This window comes from Sus scrofa, chromosome 7 (genome assembly GCF_054392235.1).
Source record: "Sus scrofa isolate SSC_HxYL_T2T_F1_AM1 chromosome 7, Sscrofa_HxYL_maternal_Yorkshire_Landrace_v2.0, whole genome shotgun sequence".
Classification (NCBI taxonomy): domain Eukaryota; kingdom Metazoa; phylum Chordata; class Mammalia; order Artiodactyla; family Suidae; genus Sus; species Sus scrofa.
The window spans coordinates 73369062-73388178 of record NC_139389.1 but is presented as its reverse complement, the minus strand read 5'-3'; the positions used below and the strand labels follow the sequence as shown (position 1 = coordinate 73388178).

The 19117-nt window shown below is 38.9% G+C and overlaps 1 protein-coding gene across 3 annotated transcripts; it reads left to right on the top strand.

Moving 5' to 3' along the window:
* The first annotated feature begins 533 nt into the window (after positions 1–533).
* Positions 534–18582, top strand: FAM177A1 (family with sequence similarity 177 member A1). Of its 3 annotated transcripts, none has more exons than XM_084966343.1 (6): positions 534–559; positions 692–815; positions 7097–7270; positions 12806–12872; positions 14758–14855; positions 16506–18582. In XM_084966343.1, the coding sequence occupies exons 2-6, from the start codon at positions 717–719 to the stop codon at positions 16710–16712; spliced, it is 645 nt and encodes a 214-aa protein (XP_084822469.1). In that variant the 5' UTR covers positions 534–559; positions 692–716; the 3' UTR covers positions 16713–18582. The 3 variants fall into 3 exon arrangements, with proteins under 3 accessions (XP_084822469.1, XP_005656355.1, NP_001177147.1); XM_005656298.4 differs by having other exon boundaries at positions 556–594; NM_001190218.1 differs by lacking the exon at positions 534–559 and having other exon boundaries at positions 598–815; positions 16506–18580.
* The last annotated feature ends 535 nt before the right edge of the window (positions 18583–19117 follow it).

Below are 19117 nucleotides of genomic sequence, written 5' to 3'. Positions count from 1 at the left end.
TTTCAAGGTATTTTGGCTAGACTATCATCCATGTAAGAAATGGAAAACTTAGCATGAGCCGTTTATTAAATTTTTTTTTTTCAAAGATATGTTTGGGTCACTTTGCTGTAAGCAGAAATTGGCACAACATTGTAAGTCAACTACACTATAATAAAAAAAGATTTTCGAGTGCAAAAAGAAAAAATTTTTTTCAGCAACCACATCTCATCACAAGCCTTTGAAGCACCCTACGCAGCTGTTCTCATGAGTGCAGAAGCCAAGGCCTGGGAGGTGACTGCCCAGGATGCATCTGATGAGTGGCTGCGCGGAAATCCCAAAGCCTGGCCTCTAGGTTCAGGTACGAGCTATGACGTCACTGGTGGTGCCAGGCAGCAAGCTCCGGACGTGGGCCGGGCCGGATATGGTACTGCAGAAGGCCCCGCCCCGCAGGAGCCATTTGTTGCGCGGTTCAGACAGCCCTCAGTTAGAGCCCCTGTGTCGCGCCTGCGGGGCGGGGCGCCTGTGGGCCCCGCCCCTCAGGCCGGCCCCACCTCAAGGCCGCCCCGCCCCTCCCGCAGTGGTGAGCTCGGGCGCGGCGCGAGGCGGGCGCTAGGGGTGAGTTTTACTTCCTGACAGCGGGCTAGGACGGCGCCTGGGAGGGGAGGCGGAGGATGGAAGTGGGCTTATCGGCCGTGACCTTGTATCTCGCCAGCGCCAGCAGTCCTGCGGCGGCGACAATGATGGACCGGGAGCCAGTGAACCGGGAGGAGGGAGGAGAAGCAGTGGGTGTCTCCGGAGCTGCGGCCGCCTCGGCGTTCAGGGAATCGTCTCGGCAGGTAGGTGGGGCTGCGCAGGGTTGCCGCGACGCTGAGGCTGAGGCCAGGAGAGCCCAGCCGCCTGCCTGCCTCGTCCACCCGCAGCTTTTGGCCTGCCCGGCCTTCCTCGTAGCAGGCCGTCCGCCGGGGGTGCGTTTCGAGACTCCTCTTCGCGGTATCCCCGCCTCTGCTCCGAGCATCTGCTTGAGGGAAGGGGCAGACGTTTCTGCAGTCGGATCGCTGCTTGGCAACCCCTGCACTGACAGCCCCGCTGACTCTGGGGTGGCCTAGTGTTTAGAGGGGTTACGTTGCAGCTTCAGGTCTGCTAGCGAGAGAAAGAAGGCGTGTCCCCGAAAGGCTGTCCTTTAGCTGGAAGCCAGGTGACGCTGGCTAAAATCATTTCTCAGTCTCTCGTTGTGGGAGGGCCTGACTTGACATCTGCCCTTTGGTTAGCTAATAGCAACTACGTGCTGTGCATTTACAGGCTCCTCCCCCACTCCCCAATCCTTACAACTTGTGCTTGAGGCGGGCGTTCACCCCCATTTCACCAGAAGGGTAACTATGGCTCAGAGCCGCGCTCTCCAATAGACGTACAATGCCAGCCGCATTGTAAATTGTACATTTTCTAGTAGCCACATTAAAAAAGTAAAAAGAAACCGGTGAACGTAATTTTAATATTCAATTTTATGTAACCCAATTTATTAGAACATTTCAACATGTAGTTAATATGAACTGAAATTAATTTTATATTTTAACCCAATTTGTCAAAAAAACATTTCAACATGTAATTTAATATGAAAGTTATCGATGAGAAATTTCACATTCTCTCTGCTTTCTAGTCTTTGAAATCCTTTGTGTATTTCAACACATCTCAGTTTATTTTAGCCGCGTTTCAAGTGAGCATTAGCCACATGTGGCTGCTGGTTACTGTATTGGACAGCATAAGTTTAGGGAGTTATGTTATGTTTGGAGGCTTATTTTATTTTGGATTTGGTAATCAGAAGTAGTAGTGTGGGATCTTCGGCCAAGTAAAACTAATGAAAAAATGGCTTTATCTGAAACCAGCTCAGGAGTATACAATTTTGATGTTAAAAACCTCCAGTTGCTTCTGTGTAGAAATCTTCTGACCTTCCAGTGAGAACAAAGCTTTTCAGTAGGTTCATTTTTGAGACTAACTACCTGAATGTTAGTAAGACATCTCCCCCAAACTTAGATTCCTAGAGAATGGTGCCTAAACGTAAGTAAAGTTTAAATAAGATTTAGTTTGTGTTAACAAAACCCTTTTTCACATGCTAGTCTTTATATGGAATTGTTTTTTCTTCTACTTAAGAAGGGGGAAGGGGAGTTCCTATTGTGGCTCAGAAGAAACGAACCCTACTAGTATCCATGAGGATGCAGGTTTGATCCCTGGCCTTGCTCAGTGGGTTAAGGACCCGGCGTTGCTGTGAACTGTGGTGTTCACAACAGGTCACAGACTCGGCTCAGATCCTGAGTTGCTGTGGCTGTGGTGCAGGCCGGCAGCTGTAGCTCCAATTCCACCCCTAGCCTGGGAACTTCCATATGCTGCAGGTGAGGCCCTAAAAGGAAGGAAAAAAGAAGGGGAAAGGTAACCTGCAAGAAGGAATTTGGGGCAATGCTAATTGCTTAGGAAGCCACTTGTTATGTTCAGTTGAGACCTGTTGTTGACAGGTATACTTGAACAGAGCCTTTAAGTCCAAAGTGCTTGATGTGTTTTCCATTTGATTTTGCTTCTGCTACTGTAATTACTTTAATTACTGCTTCAGCTCTGAATCTCTCTAATAGCAAAGTATACATACCTGTACCAATTTATCAGATAAATGTTGTTTGAAGAGAGTCTTTTTGTTGGGGCTTAGTGCTGTGATCTTATTTTCACATTCTTGGCTAAAACAAAACAAAACAAAATAAATACTCAAACCTAAAGAAGACTGTAGAACAAAAGTACAAAGTCATAGGAATACCCCCATCACTTGTTCTTCACATTCACATTCCCCCAAAGTGCTAAGTTTCTGTGTACTTTTCTGGGATTTCCTATGCATACACAGTCTTTCTTATTACACAGATGGGTCCATACTATGCAGTTTTCTAACATCCCTTTTTTGCTCTCTCATTCACATTCCTGAAGCAGAAACATTTCTGGGACTCCCCAGGTCTATGTCTAGGGATTTGACCAAAGTAAGAGGGGAAGAGGCCAGTGAGGTGGAGACTTGGGTGGAAGGAGAGGCTGCTGTCCTATACTCCCTCGTTGGGTTGTTAGAACTGAGAAATCCCAAATGCCATGAAGGGAAGGAGACAGAGATAGGAGCCTGGGTCTGTGTTTAGATTTAGGTCTCAAGTGAGGCCATTCAGCAGCTTCTCCGACTAGACCTTTAACCAGAATCTTAGCTTCAATATTACTAAAGGAATTAAAATTTCAGTATTTGTTCATTTATTTATTTAGCACTTCTGCTACCAAGCACTTAGGATATGCCAGGATCTTTAGGCTAAAGGGTACAGCAGTGAAGGATACACACTGTGCCTACTCCCATGTTGCTAACCACCTTTTTGGGGAAGGTTACTCAGAATAAATTCCAAGTGTAATACAAATTTTTAAAAAGTTCTGGGTGCTGTGGAAGTAAAAAAGAAAATTGTGGGAGTTCCCGCTGTGGTATAGCAGGTTGAGGGTCTGGCATTGTCTCTGGTGGTATGGGTTTGACTCCTGGCCAGGTGCAGTGGGTTAAGAATCTGGCAGCTGTGGCATAGGTTGCAGCTGTGGCTCAGATTTGATCCCTGGCTTAGGAACTTTCATATGCCTCAGATATGGCAAAAAAAAAAAAAAAGGAAAATTGCCGCTAAAATCAGGTTCCAAGGAACAAGATAAGCAGATTTACAGTACAGTTAACCATAAAATGTAATAAAATGTTAATTGGCATTACATCTCATAATTTCCTGGTGTTAGGAAATTGTCTTCTCAGATCTTTGGAGTTTTTTAAAATGGACTTTGTATAATTGACAGTGAAAATTTTCTTACCTGCAAATTTACTGGTTTGTCTGTAAAAATGAAACATTTGCAAATTCAGAGAAATAACTTTCATTTATGATTTTTGGAAATTTTGATCAAATTATTTTCTGGTTGTTTTACCCATCAGTACCTCCCTTAAATAATTAACCCCCCTACTCACCTCCTTGCCAAGTAGAGGTTGGAATCACATGGCATAGATTCTTTCATAATTTTTTTTTTTTAATTTGCCAGTCTGGTTCCTTAAGATGAGGGGTTGACAAACTATAGCTTATGGGCCAGATCCTACCAGCCACTGATTTATATAAACTTTTATTGGAACATAGCCTATTTGTTGTATATTGTCCATGGCTACTTTTGCAGAGTCCTGTAGTTGTGACAGAGATTACATGGTTCTCAAAGCCTAAAATATTTATTAACTGTCATTTATCGGTAAAGTTTATTCACTTCTGCTTAAGATGATACACCTAAAACTATGGTTTTAATGTATCAAAAATTAATATTAAACTTTTAAAAGAAAGTGTTTAAAGTCTCTTTAATAAAAATCCTCATGTGAAATGTGATGACTAGAACAAATAAAATGCCATTTTGAATTACGTATTATGTATAGAGAATATTACTCAAAGTTCTGTTTATGCTTAACTTTGGTATTAGAATGAAAAATATGAATCATGTTTCAGCCTTCCTCTTTGTCCCTTTAGGACAAAATAGAGCCGAGACTCAGTTAATGGAGTTAGATAACTTTTTATCCAGTTACTATGACCCAACCAGAATGTTTTTATTTATCAGAAATATCCAAGGAATACAAAGCAGTTAAGCCAATGAAAGGCACCTCTTCTCCTATGCTGTGTCTTAGAAAAGAAAATTAAGCCAATGAAAGATGGCTAGAAGAAGAATGATAAGCTGCTTCGGCTCTGATGGGGATGGAGTGGGGGTGGAATAAGGCATGGTGATATATTGTGGATGGTCTCAACTCTGTTCATTGACTGGGACTGTTGCTTTGGCATCAGATACATCTAGTTAGTATGATGACTTGAGATCTATAACCCAGCTCCTCCGACAATCCCTTGCCTATAAAGAGATCCAAAAAGTCATGGTCCAAGAGGAGACACTGGTGTCAGGACAACCATAAACCAAACCTCATATCAAGGGGAAAAGATGAAATTGGGTAGGAATGGCTTACCATACCTAGGGACCGGAGATAGAAGAAAGGTAACCTAGGTAGACTGTTTATTGTCCATCTTATTTATGGACACAACAAATGGCCTCATCCTCCATTATTAAAGGCTGGGGTATGTTTGAAACCTCAAGACAAGCTAGGGAGAATTGTGGTTTGTTGTTTTTAGTTTTTCAGTTTAATCAGCCCGTGCTGTCAAAGTTTTCATGGTCTCGGTTTGCTATACTGAAGTTAAAGTTTCTGTCAGGGATGTCCATGTGTCTCCTGGAACAATATGTGTGTTCTTTGGGTTGGGTATACCTAGATTAAAATCCTGGCTAATGACTAAATTTACCTTTGGGAAGTGGAGAACAGAGAAGAACCAGATGTCTTTTCTAAGAAGGACCTTAGAGGATTAAGAGGAAACAATGCATACAAATAAAGTTACTTGGAGTCCCCATTGTGGCTCAGCAGAAACGAATCTGACTAGTATCCATGAGGATGCAGGTTTGATTCCTGGCCCCACTCAGTGGGTTAAGGATCTGACGTGGCTGCGAGCTGTGGTGTAAGATGCAGATGTGGCTCAGATCTGGTGTTGCTTGGCTGTGGTGTAAGCGGGTGGCTACAGCTCTGATTTGACCCCTAGCCTGGGAACCTCCATATGCCAAGGGTGCAGCCCTAAAAAGACAAAAGACAAAAAAAAAAAAAAAAAGTTACTTATACTTGCTTAATTGGGCAATTCTTGTCCACAATTCTTATCAGTACAATTTCATCTTTGCAATTGCATTTCAAGAAACCTTTTAGTGGTTGAACAGCAGTCATGGGTTTAAATGATATGTGGTCATATCTACAAGTGTAAGAATCCTTACAGAGGACAAAATTTTTGCACTCTGGACTATCCTGGAGAATCCTACTGGCAGGGACTTTGATCACAGAGATCCCATAGTCCTATATCATTTTGCTTAGTTTTAGTTTTAAAATTGTACCAGTAATACACGAACATATTCTCATCAGGAAAATAAATAACAACAAAATACAGAAAGAATAAAAAGCCTCCTTGGCTACCCCTGTCCGTGACCTCCTCCCCCATCTTTGTACCTAACCCCAGGGGTAACCACTGTTGCAAAGGTTTTCTTAGGAGTTGAAACTTGAGGCAAGATGATATGGAAAAGCTCTTCATCCTTTCCCACAATATACCTTTACTCTGAGTTTGGATCATTGGCTATATGTATGAGGTAAAATTAGTATTTCCCTAGAAATGACATTTAGATGTAGTTAGAATTCCATAGACTTTTATAATTTTAAAATTTGTAAAATCTTTTTTACTATCAGGGAAACTCAGTTGTCATAGTGACTAAAAAATCTGGAAGTTTGGATATAGAACACTGATGTCGTACTTTCCAGATTTGATTTACAAAGGAGTGCACTGGCCTGCACAGTGTGTGTGCTTTAACTTTTTTTCAATTTTAATGTCTTTATTTGGGGCATGCTTTCTCCAAAGATCTACTCTTCATCTGTAGCTTTACTCATTTTTGGTAACTGCTTGGACCTAAAAGGCATTTGAATTTGGGAGTCTTGTTTTGAAAAGAGGAGAGGTTCAGAATTAAGCTGAACTGGTTTTGTTTTGCTCACCCATAGCTAAGCTCAAGTCCAAAGACTTAGCAGTTTACCTAATACAAACTGTTATTTTATTTTATACATCTTAACATGTGTATGCATCTATATGATTTTCCTTTGATATTACGCATGAATCCCTCCTTAACTAGCATTCTTCTTTAAAATTATCAATGTCCATCTAGCATGTCTTCACACATTATACAGTTTGGAATTGCTATGACTTGAAATGTTGTGCCTGACTTCTTAGCTGTTGACCTAAAAAGTTTAGTTGGTTAGATTTTTTTTTGTTTTTTTAACCTCGGTATGCAGAGATTTGCTTTATTACTCATTAAACTTCATTTATGCTGTTAATATGCTTTTGTGTGTATGATCTATTTTATTTAAAAAAACTATTTAAAGATCGGCTTATATTTCTTTATTCCCTAAAATAGAGCAACCAAAAATTTTTTTTAATATGTATGAAAGTTCATCTCACTCAAAACTCTCCTTTCCTTAATTTATTATTGACATTAGATGAGTAATGACAGAGGCTTTGAAAATGTAGAACTGGGAGTCATAGGAAAAAAGAAGAAAGTCCCAAGGAGAGTCATCCACTTCGTCAGTGGTGAGACAATGGAAGAATACAGCACAGATGAGGATGAGGTCGATGGCCTGGAGAAGAAGGATGTTTTACCCACTGTTGATCCGGTAGGTTTGATACTGATGATCTTTTTGTCACTGTGTTTTATTTTGACTGACTCGTTTCCCTTAAACATTGAATGGAAGGAAGCATTTGAGGTTTATACTATATTCTGGTTTTAAAATTATCTGTTATGATTTTGGTAGAAACCAGCATTTTTACACAGTGTGGATGGAAAATATATCTTGTATTTCAGTAGTCTGAATAGTTTGTGTCAAAGTTCTTTGTAAGTCTGGATAGTTTCTTTAAGGTTTCTCTAAATAGAGTGCTTGAAATCCAGTCCCTTTATTAAAGACTATACCACTATGGTGGTTTCCACCCCAATCTTAGAAATTGTCAGTCGGTTCTTTTTTATATTGTCTCAAGACTTGCTTAGAAGATATGAGTGTACAGAGCCTAAGTCTGTATTCTTCACCAGCTAAGTTAAGCATTTCTAAATTATAAAAGATGTGACTGTAAAACTATAAGACTGGCTGTACTTTTCTTTTTAAAAATGAGTGTTGCTCTTCTAAATAGTCATTTTGATAGTTCACATAGCAGAATAGAGAATTATTTAGATTTGGTTTTAAAATGTTATTACAAATTTTTCATCAGACTTGGTTCTAAAAAAATAGTAAAAATATCAGATCCAGATTCTCTTCTATTCAAAGGACTGTGCAATATATTCTGAAGGCAGTTCCGTATGCATGCAGAATATTGTAGAAGCGTTTCATGTAATGGAAGAATTGCTGAAATAAACGCCTTTCTTTTAAATTACTTTGAAGGGTTTCTTATTTGTCTATAAATTTATGTATATCTGTTTTAAAAAGTCTTTGTCTCAAAAGTTGTCCTCTGTTTACATAGAAACTGTTAATAAAGGCATCACATGAAGAAAAATGCATCCTTACTATTTTCCTAAAGCTTTACTCTTTTTATTTATTTTATTTTTTGCCTGTGGAAATTCCTGGGGCATGTGGAAATTCCTAGGCCGTGGATCAAACCTGAACCACAGCAATGACCCAAGCCACTGCAGTGACCATGCTGGATCCTTAATCCCCTGTACCACAGGAGAGCCTTTCTTTTTTTCGGCAATTTAAACAATTTTTTCTTTCTTTCTTTTTTTTTTTTTTTTTTTTTGCTTTTTGCTTTTTAGGGCTGCACCTATGGGGCATATGGAAGTTCCCAGGCTAGGGGTTAAATTGGAGCTACAGCTGCGGGCCTGCGCCACAGCCACAGCAATGCAGGATCTGAGTCATGTCTTCGACCTACACCACAGGTCATGGCAATGCTGGATCCTTAACCCACTGAGAGAGGCTAGGGATCAAAGCCACATCCTCATGGATCCTAGTCGGGTTTGTTAACCACTGAGCCGTGAAGGGAACTCCCAGCAATTCTTTTTCAAAAAGATTTATTGAGGAGTTCTTGTCATGGCTCAGCGGAAACAAATTCAACTTGGAACCTTGAGGTTGTGGATTTGATCCCTGGCCTCACTCAGTGGGTTAAGGATCTGGCATTGCTGTGAGCTGTGGTATAGGTCACAGATGAGGCTTGTGTTGCTGTGACTGTGGCTTAGGCTGGCAGTTGTAGCTCCAATTGGACCCCTAGCCTGGGAACCTTCATATGCCGCAGCTGCAGCCCTAAAAATAAAAAATAAATACATATAAATAAATAAATAAATAAAAAGCTTTATTGAGATGCAATTCACATAGCATACCATTCACCAATTTTAAATTTGCAGTTTAGGAGTTCCCCAGTGGCCTGGTAGTTAATATCCAGTGTTGTCACTGCTATGGTTGGGGTCACTGTGTTGTGAGTTCAGTCTCTGGCCCAGGAATTTATGCATGCTGTCAGCATAGCCAAAAAATAAAATGAAAAATAAAATTTGCAGTTCAGAGGTTTTTAGTATATTCACTGATATATGCAGCCATTAACACAATTTTAGTACATTTGTATCTCCTCAGAAATCCAGAACCCTGGAGTTCCCGTCGTGGCTCAGTGGTTAACAAATCCGACTAGGAACCATGGGTTGCAGGTTCGGTCCCTGGCCTTGTTCAGTGGGTTGAGGATCCGGCGTTGCCATGAGCTGTGGTGTAGGTTGCAGACACGGCTGGGATCTGGCGTTGCTGTGGCTCTGACGAAGGCCGGTGGCTATAGCTCCGATTCGACCCCTAGCCTGGGAACCTCCATGTGCCTTGGGAGCGGCCCAAGAAATGGCAAAAAGACCAAAAAAAAAAAAAAAAAGAAAAGAAATCCAGAACCCTCCATCTCCCCAGTCCCTGACAACCACTTATCTATTTTCTGTCTATAGATTTCCCTAGTATAGACATTACATACGAACGAATTCATAATATGTGATCTTTTGTGACTGACTTCTTTTACCTAGCATAATGTTTTCAAGGTTTATCCATGCTATAGCATGTGGGACTTCATCCCTTTTTTTTGATATACCATGTTTGTCAGGTCAAGGACAATGGAGCTGTTTCTGGCCTTTGGGCTATTATGAGTAATTAAGCTGTGAACATTCGTGTACAGGTGTTTTGGTGGTTGTGTGTTTTCATTTTTCTTGTATGCACCTTCGAGTAGAATTGCTGGATCACATGGTAACTCTATACCCATAGCCTCTGCTTTTTGAAAGTTTGCTCTACACCACTTCACTTTTACGGAAAACCTACACTAGTACCTGTTTTCGCTAACTGAAAGAAAGCCAAAGAGGATTTGCGCTTTTATGAAAAAAGATGAAAAGCAAAAATAGCATCCAGAGTTTGTTGTGCAATGAGCCCTTGTAAAGGCAGCGTGCACCTTGAACAGTGAGAGAAGTGACTAGAAGCTCCTTCCTTGGGAACTACACTCAGCAGCAGGCTGCCTTAGCTTTGAAATTTGTGAACATCTGTGCTTTATCTCAATTTATTTTGTTCAGCTGTTAGCAATATGTGTCCCAAGGTAATTGCTTCTTTGCTTTACACCATTTTAGTTCATATATGCAAGAGTTCATAGGAATGCTCTACTTTCAGATGGCAGGGAAATCTTGAATTTAATCATTTGAAGAACTTCAAAAAACTGTTTTCCAAAGTGGCTGTACCATTTAAAATTTCTGTCAGTGCTGTATGAAGGTTCTCATTTCTCTGTATCCTTATCAACACAGGTTATTACCTTTTTTATCCTGACCATCCTAGTAGGTGTGAAGTGGAATCTCATTATGGTTTTGTTTGCATTTCCCTGATGGCCAGTGATATTGAGCATCTTTTCATGTGTTTATGGGCCATTTGTGCATCATCCATAGAGAAATGCCTATTCAGATAGCTTGCCTGTTTTTTTTTTTTTAAATTGAGGTACAGTTGATGTACAATGTTATGTAAATTTCAGGTGTACAACATAGTGACTCACAATGTTTAAAGGTTATATTCCATTTATAGTTGATTATAAAATATTGGCTATATTTCCTGTGTTGTGCTATATATCCTTGTAACATTTATTTTCTTTTTCCTTTTTTTTTCTGTCTTTTTAGGGCTGCACTCATGGCATATGGAGGTTCCCAGGCTAGGGGTCCAGTTGGAGATATAGCTGCCATCCTACCAGAGCCACAGCCACAGCCACACCAGATCTGAGCCACGTCTGCGACCTACACCATAGCTCACGGCAATGCCAGATCCTTAACCCACTGAGCAAGGCCAGGGATAACCCACTGAGCACTGCGTCCTCATGGATACTAGTCAGATTCGTTTCCACTGAGCCATGGCAGGAACTCTGTATTTTCTTTACAGTAGTTTGCAACTAAATTCCCTACCTGTGTCTTGCCTCTTCCCCTCCCCACTTTCCACTGGTAACCAGTAGTTTATTCTCTATATCTGTGAATCTGTATCTTTCGATATCTTTGGTATACTTATTTTTCATCAAAAGACTGTTGTATATTTCCTCCTCTCTGCTTTAGCCTATCTGCCCAGTCTTACAGATATTCCTTTTTAAAAAAATATTTAAAATATGCAACTTTATTTTTAAGGTAATTTGCATGAGAAGTTGATAAGACAGTGGACACTCAAAATGACTTTGAAAACCTTTAGGTGAAAAATTTTCCTGGACCAGGAGAAAGAAAGTAACACTGAAATTGGCAACCTCATCAGCTTTAGATATCAGAAAAGAAAGCTACTTTTATTTCAACAACACAAAAGAAAGAGTTGTTTCCAGTGTCTATAGTTTTCAGTCTTACAGATATTCTTTTTCTCTTTTTTTGTCTTTTTAGGGCTGCACCTGTGGCATATAGAATTTCCCAGGCTAAGGTTCTAACTGGAGCTACAGCTGCCAGCCTACACCACAGCCACAGCAACACTGGATCCAAGCTGCATCTGCGACCTACACCACAGCTCACTGCAATGCCGGATCCTTAACCCACTGAGTGAGGCCAGGGATCGAACCTGTATCCTCATGGATACTGGTCAGTTTAATTAGTGCTGAGCCACAATAGGAACTCCCCAATAACTGATGTATTTGATTGCTTGTAGGGTCTATATTGTGTTTTCTTTTCATAAACAAAAATATTGGTATAATGAAGCATGCTCGTATTACCCGTTTCATCCATAGAGACAAACCGTGTGTCAAGCTTCACAAAAGTATTCTTTGAAATTATAATGCAAAGATTAATTATGCAAGTGTGTAGTGTAGATTGCATTCTGCCAGTGGTTCCAGTCTACCAAATATATATTAAACTTGTCTTGGGTTATATACTCTGGCTCCTTTTTAATCCTTGAAGAAACAGGAAAACTCATCTTGCCACTTATTGGTTACTTATTTTCCCACCATTAAAAGTTCACTTAGTAGTTCCTGTTGTGGCTCAGCGGTTAACAAACCCTACTAGCATCCCTGAGGATTTGGGTTTGATTCCTGGCCTCACTCGGTGGGTTAAGGATTTGGTGTTGCCGTGAGCTGTGGTGTAGGTCTCAGACTCAGCTCAGATCCCACATTGCTGTAGCTGTGGTGTAGGCCGGTTGCTACAGCTCTGATTTGACCCTGAGCCTGGGAACCTCTGTATGCTGTGGGTGTGGCCCTCAAAAGACGAAAGACAAAAAAAAAAGTTCATTTGATAGGCGCTTACTTATCCTGTTTAATTTCTCTGAACCTTATTTTCCCCACTAAACCATATGTTGTACTTTAGAGCCCTTTCCATTGACTGTACACACTCTCTGATGTGCTTTTGAACAGCGAAGACCAAACAGCAGCAAGACAGGAGAAAGGAAGGCTCTGGATTTTCAACTCATAATCAAGAGTTGATTATGATTATCTCATATAATCAAGATTGTGACTTACCAACTTATTTCAATGGCTTCTGCTTTTTTTTGTTGTTCTTGTTATTCAATGAGCTTAAGGTGGTGGTAATTATATGGGTGAATGTAAAATGTCTTTGTGACATTCTACCTACAAATCTTTTAATTTTTTTATTGGATTGTAGTCTTTTTATAGTACTGTCTGTAGAATATTCTGTGTGCTCAGCAAGTATTTGACTACTTCATTCTGGCCTAAAAATATACAATGAATTTAGGTATGAATGCTGCTAACCGAATCTTTTGTTGCAGACAAAACTTACCTGGGGCCCATACTTATGGTTTTACATGCTTCGTGCTGCCACATCAACCCTCTCAGGTATTACTTTTCTGTTTGAGTATTGTATAACCATTATGTTCCAAGAACAGGAGCTTTGCCAAAAAGGGTGTTTTCAGAAATGAAGAAGAAACATTTAGGAGTTAGTTACCTCCTTCTCAGCAGCTATCTAAGATACTAGTCGGAAGATACTAATCTAGCTCGTACGTAACCTTAAAACATTCTTCAGCTTCTAGATGTGATAATATCTAGAAGAATATCCAACTAATATCCATAAGGATGCAGGTTCAATCCCTGGCCTCATTCAGTGGGTTAAGGATCCAGAGTTGCTGCAAGCTGCAGCACAGGTCCCATATGTGGCTAGGATCCCACATTGCTATGATTGTGGTGTAGGCCAGCAGCTGCAGCTCTGATTTGACCCCTAGCCTGGGAACTTCCATATGCCTCAAGTGCAGCCCTAAAGAAAAAAAAGAAAAAGAAAAAAAAAGGACTGAAAAATATCTGTACTAATTTATATCAATTTTCATATTCTTGAAAAAGAAAAAAAAAGGACTGAAAAATATCTGTACTAATTTATATCAATTTTCCTATTCTTGAACCTTTTCTGTTAGCAGTTACTTTGCTATTTTGTCATTTGCTTCCCTGATACTCTTCTTATTCTCTTTGTTTATTCTAAAGCCTGTTGTTATAATTCATTTTATTAATATTTCATTTATTAAGTTTACATATAACTAAATTATATTTGATAGAAATTAATTATCAATTTACAACTTAATCATGTTAACTTTAACTATGTATTTTATTTATTTTCTCTCTCTCTCTCTTTTTTTTTTTTTTTTTTTTTTTGTGGTGCCTGTGGTATACAGAAGTTCCCAGGCCAGGGATCGAACCTGAGCCATGGCAGTGACAATACCAGATCCTTAACTTGCTATGTCCTCAGAGATTTCCTTAAATATGTATTTTTTATTTAAATTTAAATTAAATTAAAATTTTTTTCTGTACCCACTGCATATGGAAGTTCCCAGGCCAGGGATTGAATCCATATTGCCACTGTGACCTATGGTGCAGCCGCAGCAACACTGCATCCTTAACCCACTGGGCTGGGTTGGGTTTTTTTTTTTTTTTTTTTTTTGTCTTTTTTTTGTTGTTGTTGTTGTTATTGTTATTGTTGTTGCTATTTCTTGGGCCGCTCCCTCGGCATTATTGTTGTTGTTGGGTTGGGGTTTGAACCCATGCCTCAGCAGCCACCTGAGCCACTGCAGAGGCAATGCCAGCTCCTTAACCTGCTGTGCCATAGTGGGAACTTCTTAAACATGTATTTTAAGTCATAAAGTTTTCCTCTACCTCCTATTTTGACTCCTTTGTAGCTTCCGGCACTTTATGCCTTTTATTAGATCTAAGTTTGAATAGTAATTCATTCAACAAACATTTTACTGAGCCCTCAATCTATGCTAGATGGTCTGGTGTGATGAAAAGAATATGAACTTTATATTCAGACCTGGATCAAATATTGGATCTCCTTTGTCAGCTTGGGCGAGTTCTTCAGCCTCTTAGAGTCTAACCTTTCACAGTACCTGGCACATGGTGACTGTTAAGAGTATAATCCATTACTTTCTGCCAGCCCAATGATAGACCAACTCTCAAAGAGTGTATTTTTCTTGAAGAAATAGACATCTAACAGATCATTGTAATACCTGGTGGTAAGTATTATAATAAGAGGTATGAGCAGTGTTATTGGGAGCCAGAAGGAGCCACTTGTGCTTCTTGGGGAAATCAAGGAAGATACACAAAAGAGATGTAGTGAACGTTCATAGTCTTCCTGAGGGTAGGGACTATAACTCTTGTATTCCTACAGTGCTTTGCACATAGAAAGGGCTTAAGGATTGTTTATGGAATTATATAAGCCATTTAACTTTTGTATTTTCAGTATGTGACTTCCTTGGAGAAAAGATTGCGTCTGTTTTGGGCATCAGCACCCCAAAATACCAGTATGCCATCGATGAGTATTACCGGATGAAGAAGGAGGTATGTTTCCTTTTTATCCATTTCCTTGATTCATTTTGGTTTGCTGTGAACTTGATGGGTTGCATAATGCACACATGTACCTCTAGCTGCCCCAAAGGTAGCCCCTTTATGCTAGGCATTTCATTCTAGAGTCATTAATTTCTTCATCAAATTAGCATATATTTTAGAAATTTTCAATGCTGAAATAGCCTTAGTATCTATGTGCATAATAGTTAGATTTCATTGTGCTAGGTGCTTTGAGGTGCCTTATATATGTTATTTAACCTTCACACCTCTCTTTTAATTATTATTCCAATTTTAAGATGAGGAAACAAGACCCAGTCTCTGTACTTAGGATGTATTAGATTGGATGTGGGAGAAGCGAAATGGGTTTGACACCCAGAAAATTATCAGTGCTAGAAATGTGTAATGCCAGTTGTTAAGGCACAAACATATGAGGCAGTTTTGTGTGCAGATGTGAGGTCTTAGGGTGAAGGTGAAATTAGTTCAGCTGTAAAGAATGAGAGCTCTAGCGCTCAAGAACCAAGGGTCTAAGTTCAAATTCTAACTTCGTAACCTTGGGCAATACTTAACCTGTATAAGCTGCAGTTTCCTCATCTTTGTAATGGGGAAAATCGCAGCATCCATGCTCAGGGTCGCTCTAAGCATTAAAGGAGTTAATATGGAAATGCTTAGGCCAACACCTAGTGTATGTGGGTGAGCTTGAAATAAATATTACAATTGTCATTAGTCTCGTCTACACAAATAGGGAGGGCAGTCCAGGTAAAGCTAGAATGTAGTGGCAGGAAGGTATGTTGTCTGTTGGGGGAAATCTGGAAAGGTCAGTTGGCTATATTTGTTATGTGGTTTCAAAAATGTTTTATGAACAAATATTTTTAACACGACACAGCCTCATTACCTCATCTGGACTATTGCAACAGTCTCCTAAATGGGCTTTCTCCTTTTCCCTCAAGCAGGCTCTAAATGAATCTTCCTAACAGGTTACTCACTCTACTGACTACACCCATACCACAGGGACCAAAGCAAATGCTGCCATTTTCTACATGAATTTAGTAGTTCTGGGACTAGAAGTTATTTACTCTAAATCTTTATAGTGCTTATTCCTTTGTCTTATAGTCTTCTTACATATCTTAACTTCCTTTCTAGATTGTAAACTTGTTGAGGGCAGGAACTGCCTTATCTATGAGGTGCTTATGGGAACAATAGCCATGCTATATACCATTTAAGTGAATAGAACACCCAATTTTACAGAATAGGCTGCTACCCTGTAATTATAGTGATATTAATTTTTTAAATTTAGATTAATCCAAAGAGATACAGCCCATGTCAAAGTTAATCAGGCCTCATCTAAGCTAACCAGTGCTATACTGTGTTTTAAAAATAACCTCACAATTGGCACAGAATTGTAAATCAACTATACTTCAATAAAAAATAAAAATAACTTTATCATGTACATTTTATACATATTTTTCATTTCAATTTGGAAACAGGGGAAAGGGAACTATGTCTTGTCTTAACTGGACCAAAGTGAATTGGACAATGACACTACTATTTTCATTTAAAAAAGGAAAAGCATAAGCAGCTGAAAATGGGAGAAAAATATTATTCCTTTTGAACATTTTAATTATTCTTGATATTTCCTCTTTTTAGGAAGAAGAAGAAGAAGAAGAAAATAGAATGTCTGAAGAAGCAGAAAGGCAGTACCAACAAAATAAGATGCAGGCTGATTCCACTGTCCAGTCAGATCAACCAGAAACACTGGTATCCAGTTCATTTGTGAATCTCAATTTTGAAATGGAGGGAGATTGTGAAGTAATTATGGAAAGCAAACAAAATCCAGTCCCTGTCCCTCTGTAGAATGAAATGACTATCAAACTTCTAAGTTTTTTTTTTTAAACCAGAAACTTCACATTCTATATTCTGTGGGACTTAATACAGTTATTTATACTTTAAATTATTAAGTTATCTGCAAAGGAAAAGTGTTTCTTTATTCTTAGGCTCTATCAAAAGCCAGATTTGAAATTTGGATATTTGTACTATGCTTTTAACTGTGTCAAATTAGTACTTTGGTTTTAAAATGATCTTTAAAAAAATTTAAGGACATTCTAGAGCCCTAACCACCAATTAAAAAGAGTTAAATTATCAAGCTTGTCTGTTTATAAGGAAAAAATAATTAGGTAAGTTACTGATTAAGGCCAGTTGAGCTGGTATTTGTAGTCTTAGATTAAAAATAAGGATTTTTCCCCCCCTAGATTTTCTTATGTCTTACGTTTATATATCTAACCATTCATTACATAGTAAGGATGGTTCACTGAGTGTGTAATAAAAGGAGCAAGATAAAAGCATTTTGAATTTTCTTTCCTTGAGAATAATTTTATTTCATGGGAAGGTGATCAAGTTTATACACTACCAAATATAAAGATGGTTTTCCATTTTTTAATGAAGGCTACTTAATCTTATGTTCTCTTTTAGTAGTTAGACTTAAATAACTAAATTTTAGTGTTAAAAAACACTAGTAATGGGATGAATTTATTAATGTAATTGTATTCAAGTGGTGATACCTAGTGATTATCCATATGGCATGCTGGTTATGTCACTCATTCAGCCCTGAGTGCCTCCTATGGGTCAAGTAGTTGCAGGATGAGAGTGAGGAATAGACGAAGACCGAAACCCTCCAGGGGCTCACTGTTAAATAGTGTACAAGATGCATTGGTAGCATAATTAAGTTCTTGTCATTCATCACTTCGACATAACGACAGTGGATGGTTTACTCGACCCAGGTTGGCCATCTCTGTACCCACTGTGCTATTAGCAGGTTTTACAAATGTATAATGTGAATCCCATTTTGAAAATATTCCTGTATATGTTCAGAATCTTATATGTGTATGACTTTGACTTGTAACTAAATGTGGGTAAGGAAAAATGTGTGGAGTTATAACTAAATGTGAATAAGGAAAAACGTGTGCACTATTTCAGAAACACTGCTCTTAACCTATTCACAACCCTAAAGGGCTTTTAGAGAGTAATGGTTGTTAGTAGCCTTCTAAATAGTATTAAGCTTTCAATCCTAAATATATCTGTATAAAGTATAGCTTCAAAAAAACAACAAAGGCACATTGGGCTTATTATGGAAGTCTTTTTATCAATGAACATGAACATCTGGCCACTAAATTCTTTAACTGAAATTTGAAGGATTTAGAAAAGGTAATTCTTTATTAGGAAATCACAGTTGCATCGATTCATGGTATAGTGGTTCATGGTATGTGTTGATAATCCTTTTAGTTATGGGTGTAAACTATATAATGTAGTGCTTAGAGGTTTAATCTTCAGATGATGTAATGTCACCATAAATTGTAGTTTACCAATAGCTCTACAGTGCTAACCTGATATGTTCCTTGTAATTTGTTTTTATCTTCATCTGAGAAGATATTCAAATTTAGATACTTATTCGGTTATCCAGTGAAGGCAAGCATATCTAAAGGCATCTGAATCAGCTCTCCCTAGAGGCACTAAATCCTAAAAGAGTTTACTCAGAAACTTACCTGATTGTAGAAGATAATGATGTATGAAGGTTTTACATTTCTTGAATTTTACTTTTTCTACTTGTCCAACAGTGGCCAGTTTATAATGTTTATATAGTTATTCACTGTGCCTTAAATTTTTATATTTTTATTTATGCAAACTATAAAATTTCCCATAAATGCATTAAATGGTTTTGTCTTTTTAAGCCTCTTTCACTTTTTCTTCCTTTTCATCCCTTTTAATAATTACTGTTCCTTCTGAATCACAGTTCATGCTATTCTAGCCTATTCTTTCATTTCATTTAAACTAAACAGTATAATTGAGAATCTTTACACTCAGTAACAAATTCTGTAACAAAATTCCTTAGCAAAATTGAGTCGTTTTGTAAAGTGTAACCCTGATGCTGGTTAATAACGCTAGGCAAGTTTTTTCTTTTCCTGTCTTTTGTCTTTTTTTTTTTTAGCACAGCACCCGCGGCATATGGAGGTTCCCAGGCTAGGGGGTCTAATCAGAGCTACAGCTGCTGGCCTACACCACAGCCACAGCAACGCCAGATCTGAGCTGCATCTGCAACCTACACCACAGTTCATTGCAATGCCGGATCCTTAACCCACTGAGTAAGGCCAGGGATTGAACCCACAACCTCATCGTTCCCAGTTGGATTTGTTTCTGTTGCATCACAACAGGAACTCCCAGGCTTTTAATACCAATGATTTTAATTAAAGTAAAATACTAATAAT

Coding starts and splice junctions, on each gene's coding strand:
- FAM177A1 (NM_001190218.1), top strand. CDS start 651: ATGGAAGTGGGCTTATCGGCCGTGACCTTGTATCTCGCCAGCGCCAGC. Junction 816..7,096: donor TCAGGGAATCGTCTCGGCAG/GTAGGTGGGGCT, acceptor TATTGACATTAG/ATGAGTAATGACAGAGGCTT. Junction 12,873..14,757: donor TGCCACATCAACCCTCTCAG/GTATTACTTTTC, acceptor TTGTATTTTCAG/TATGTGACTTCCTTGGAGAA.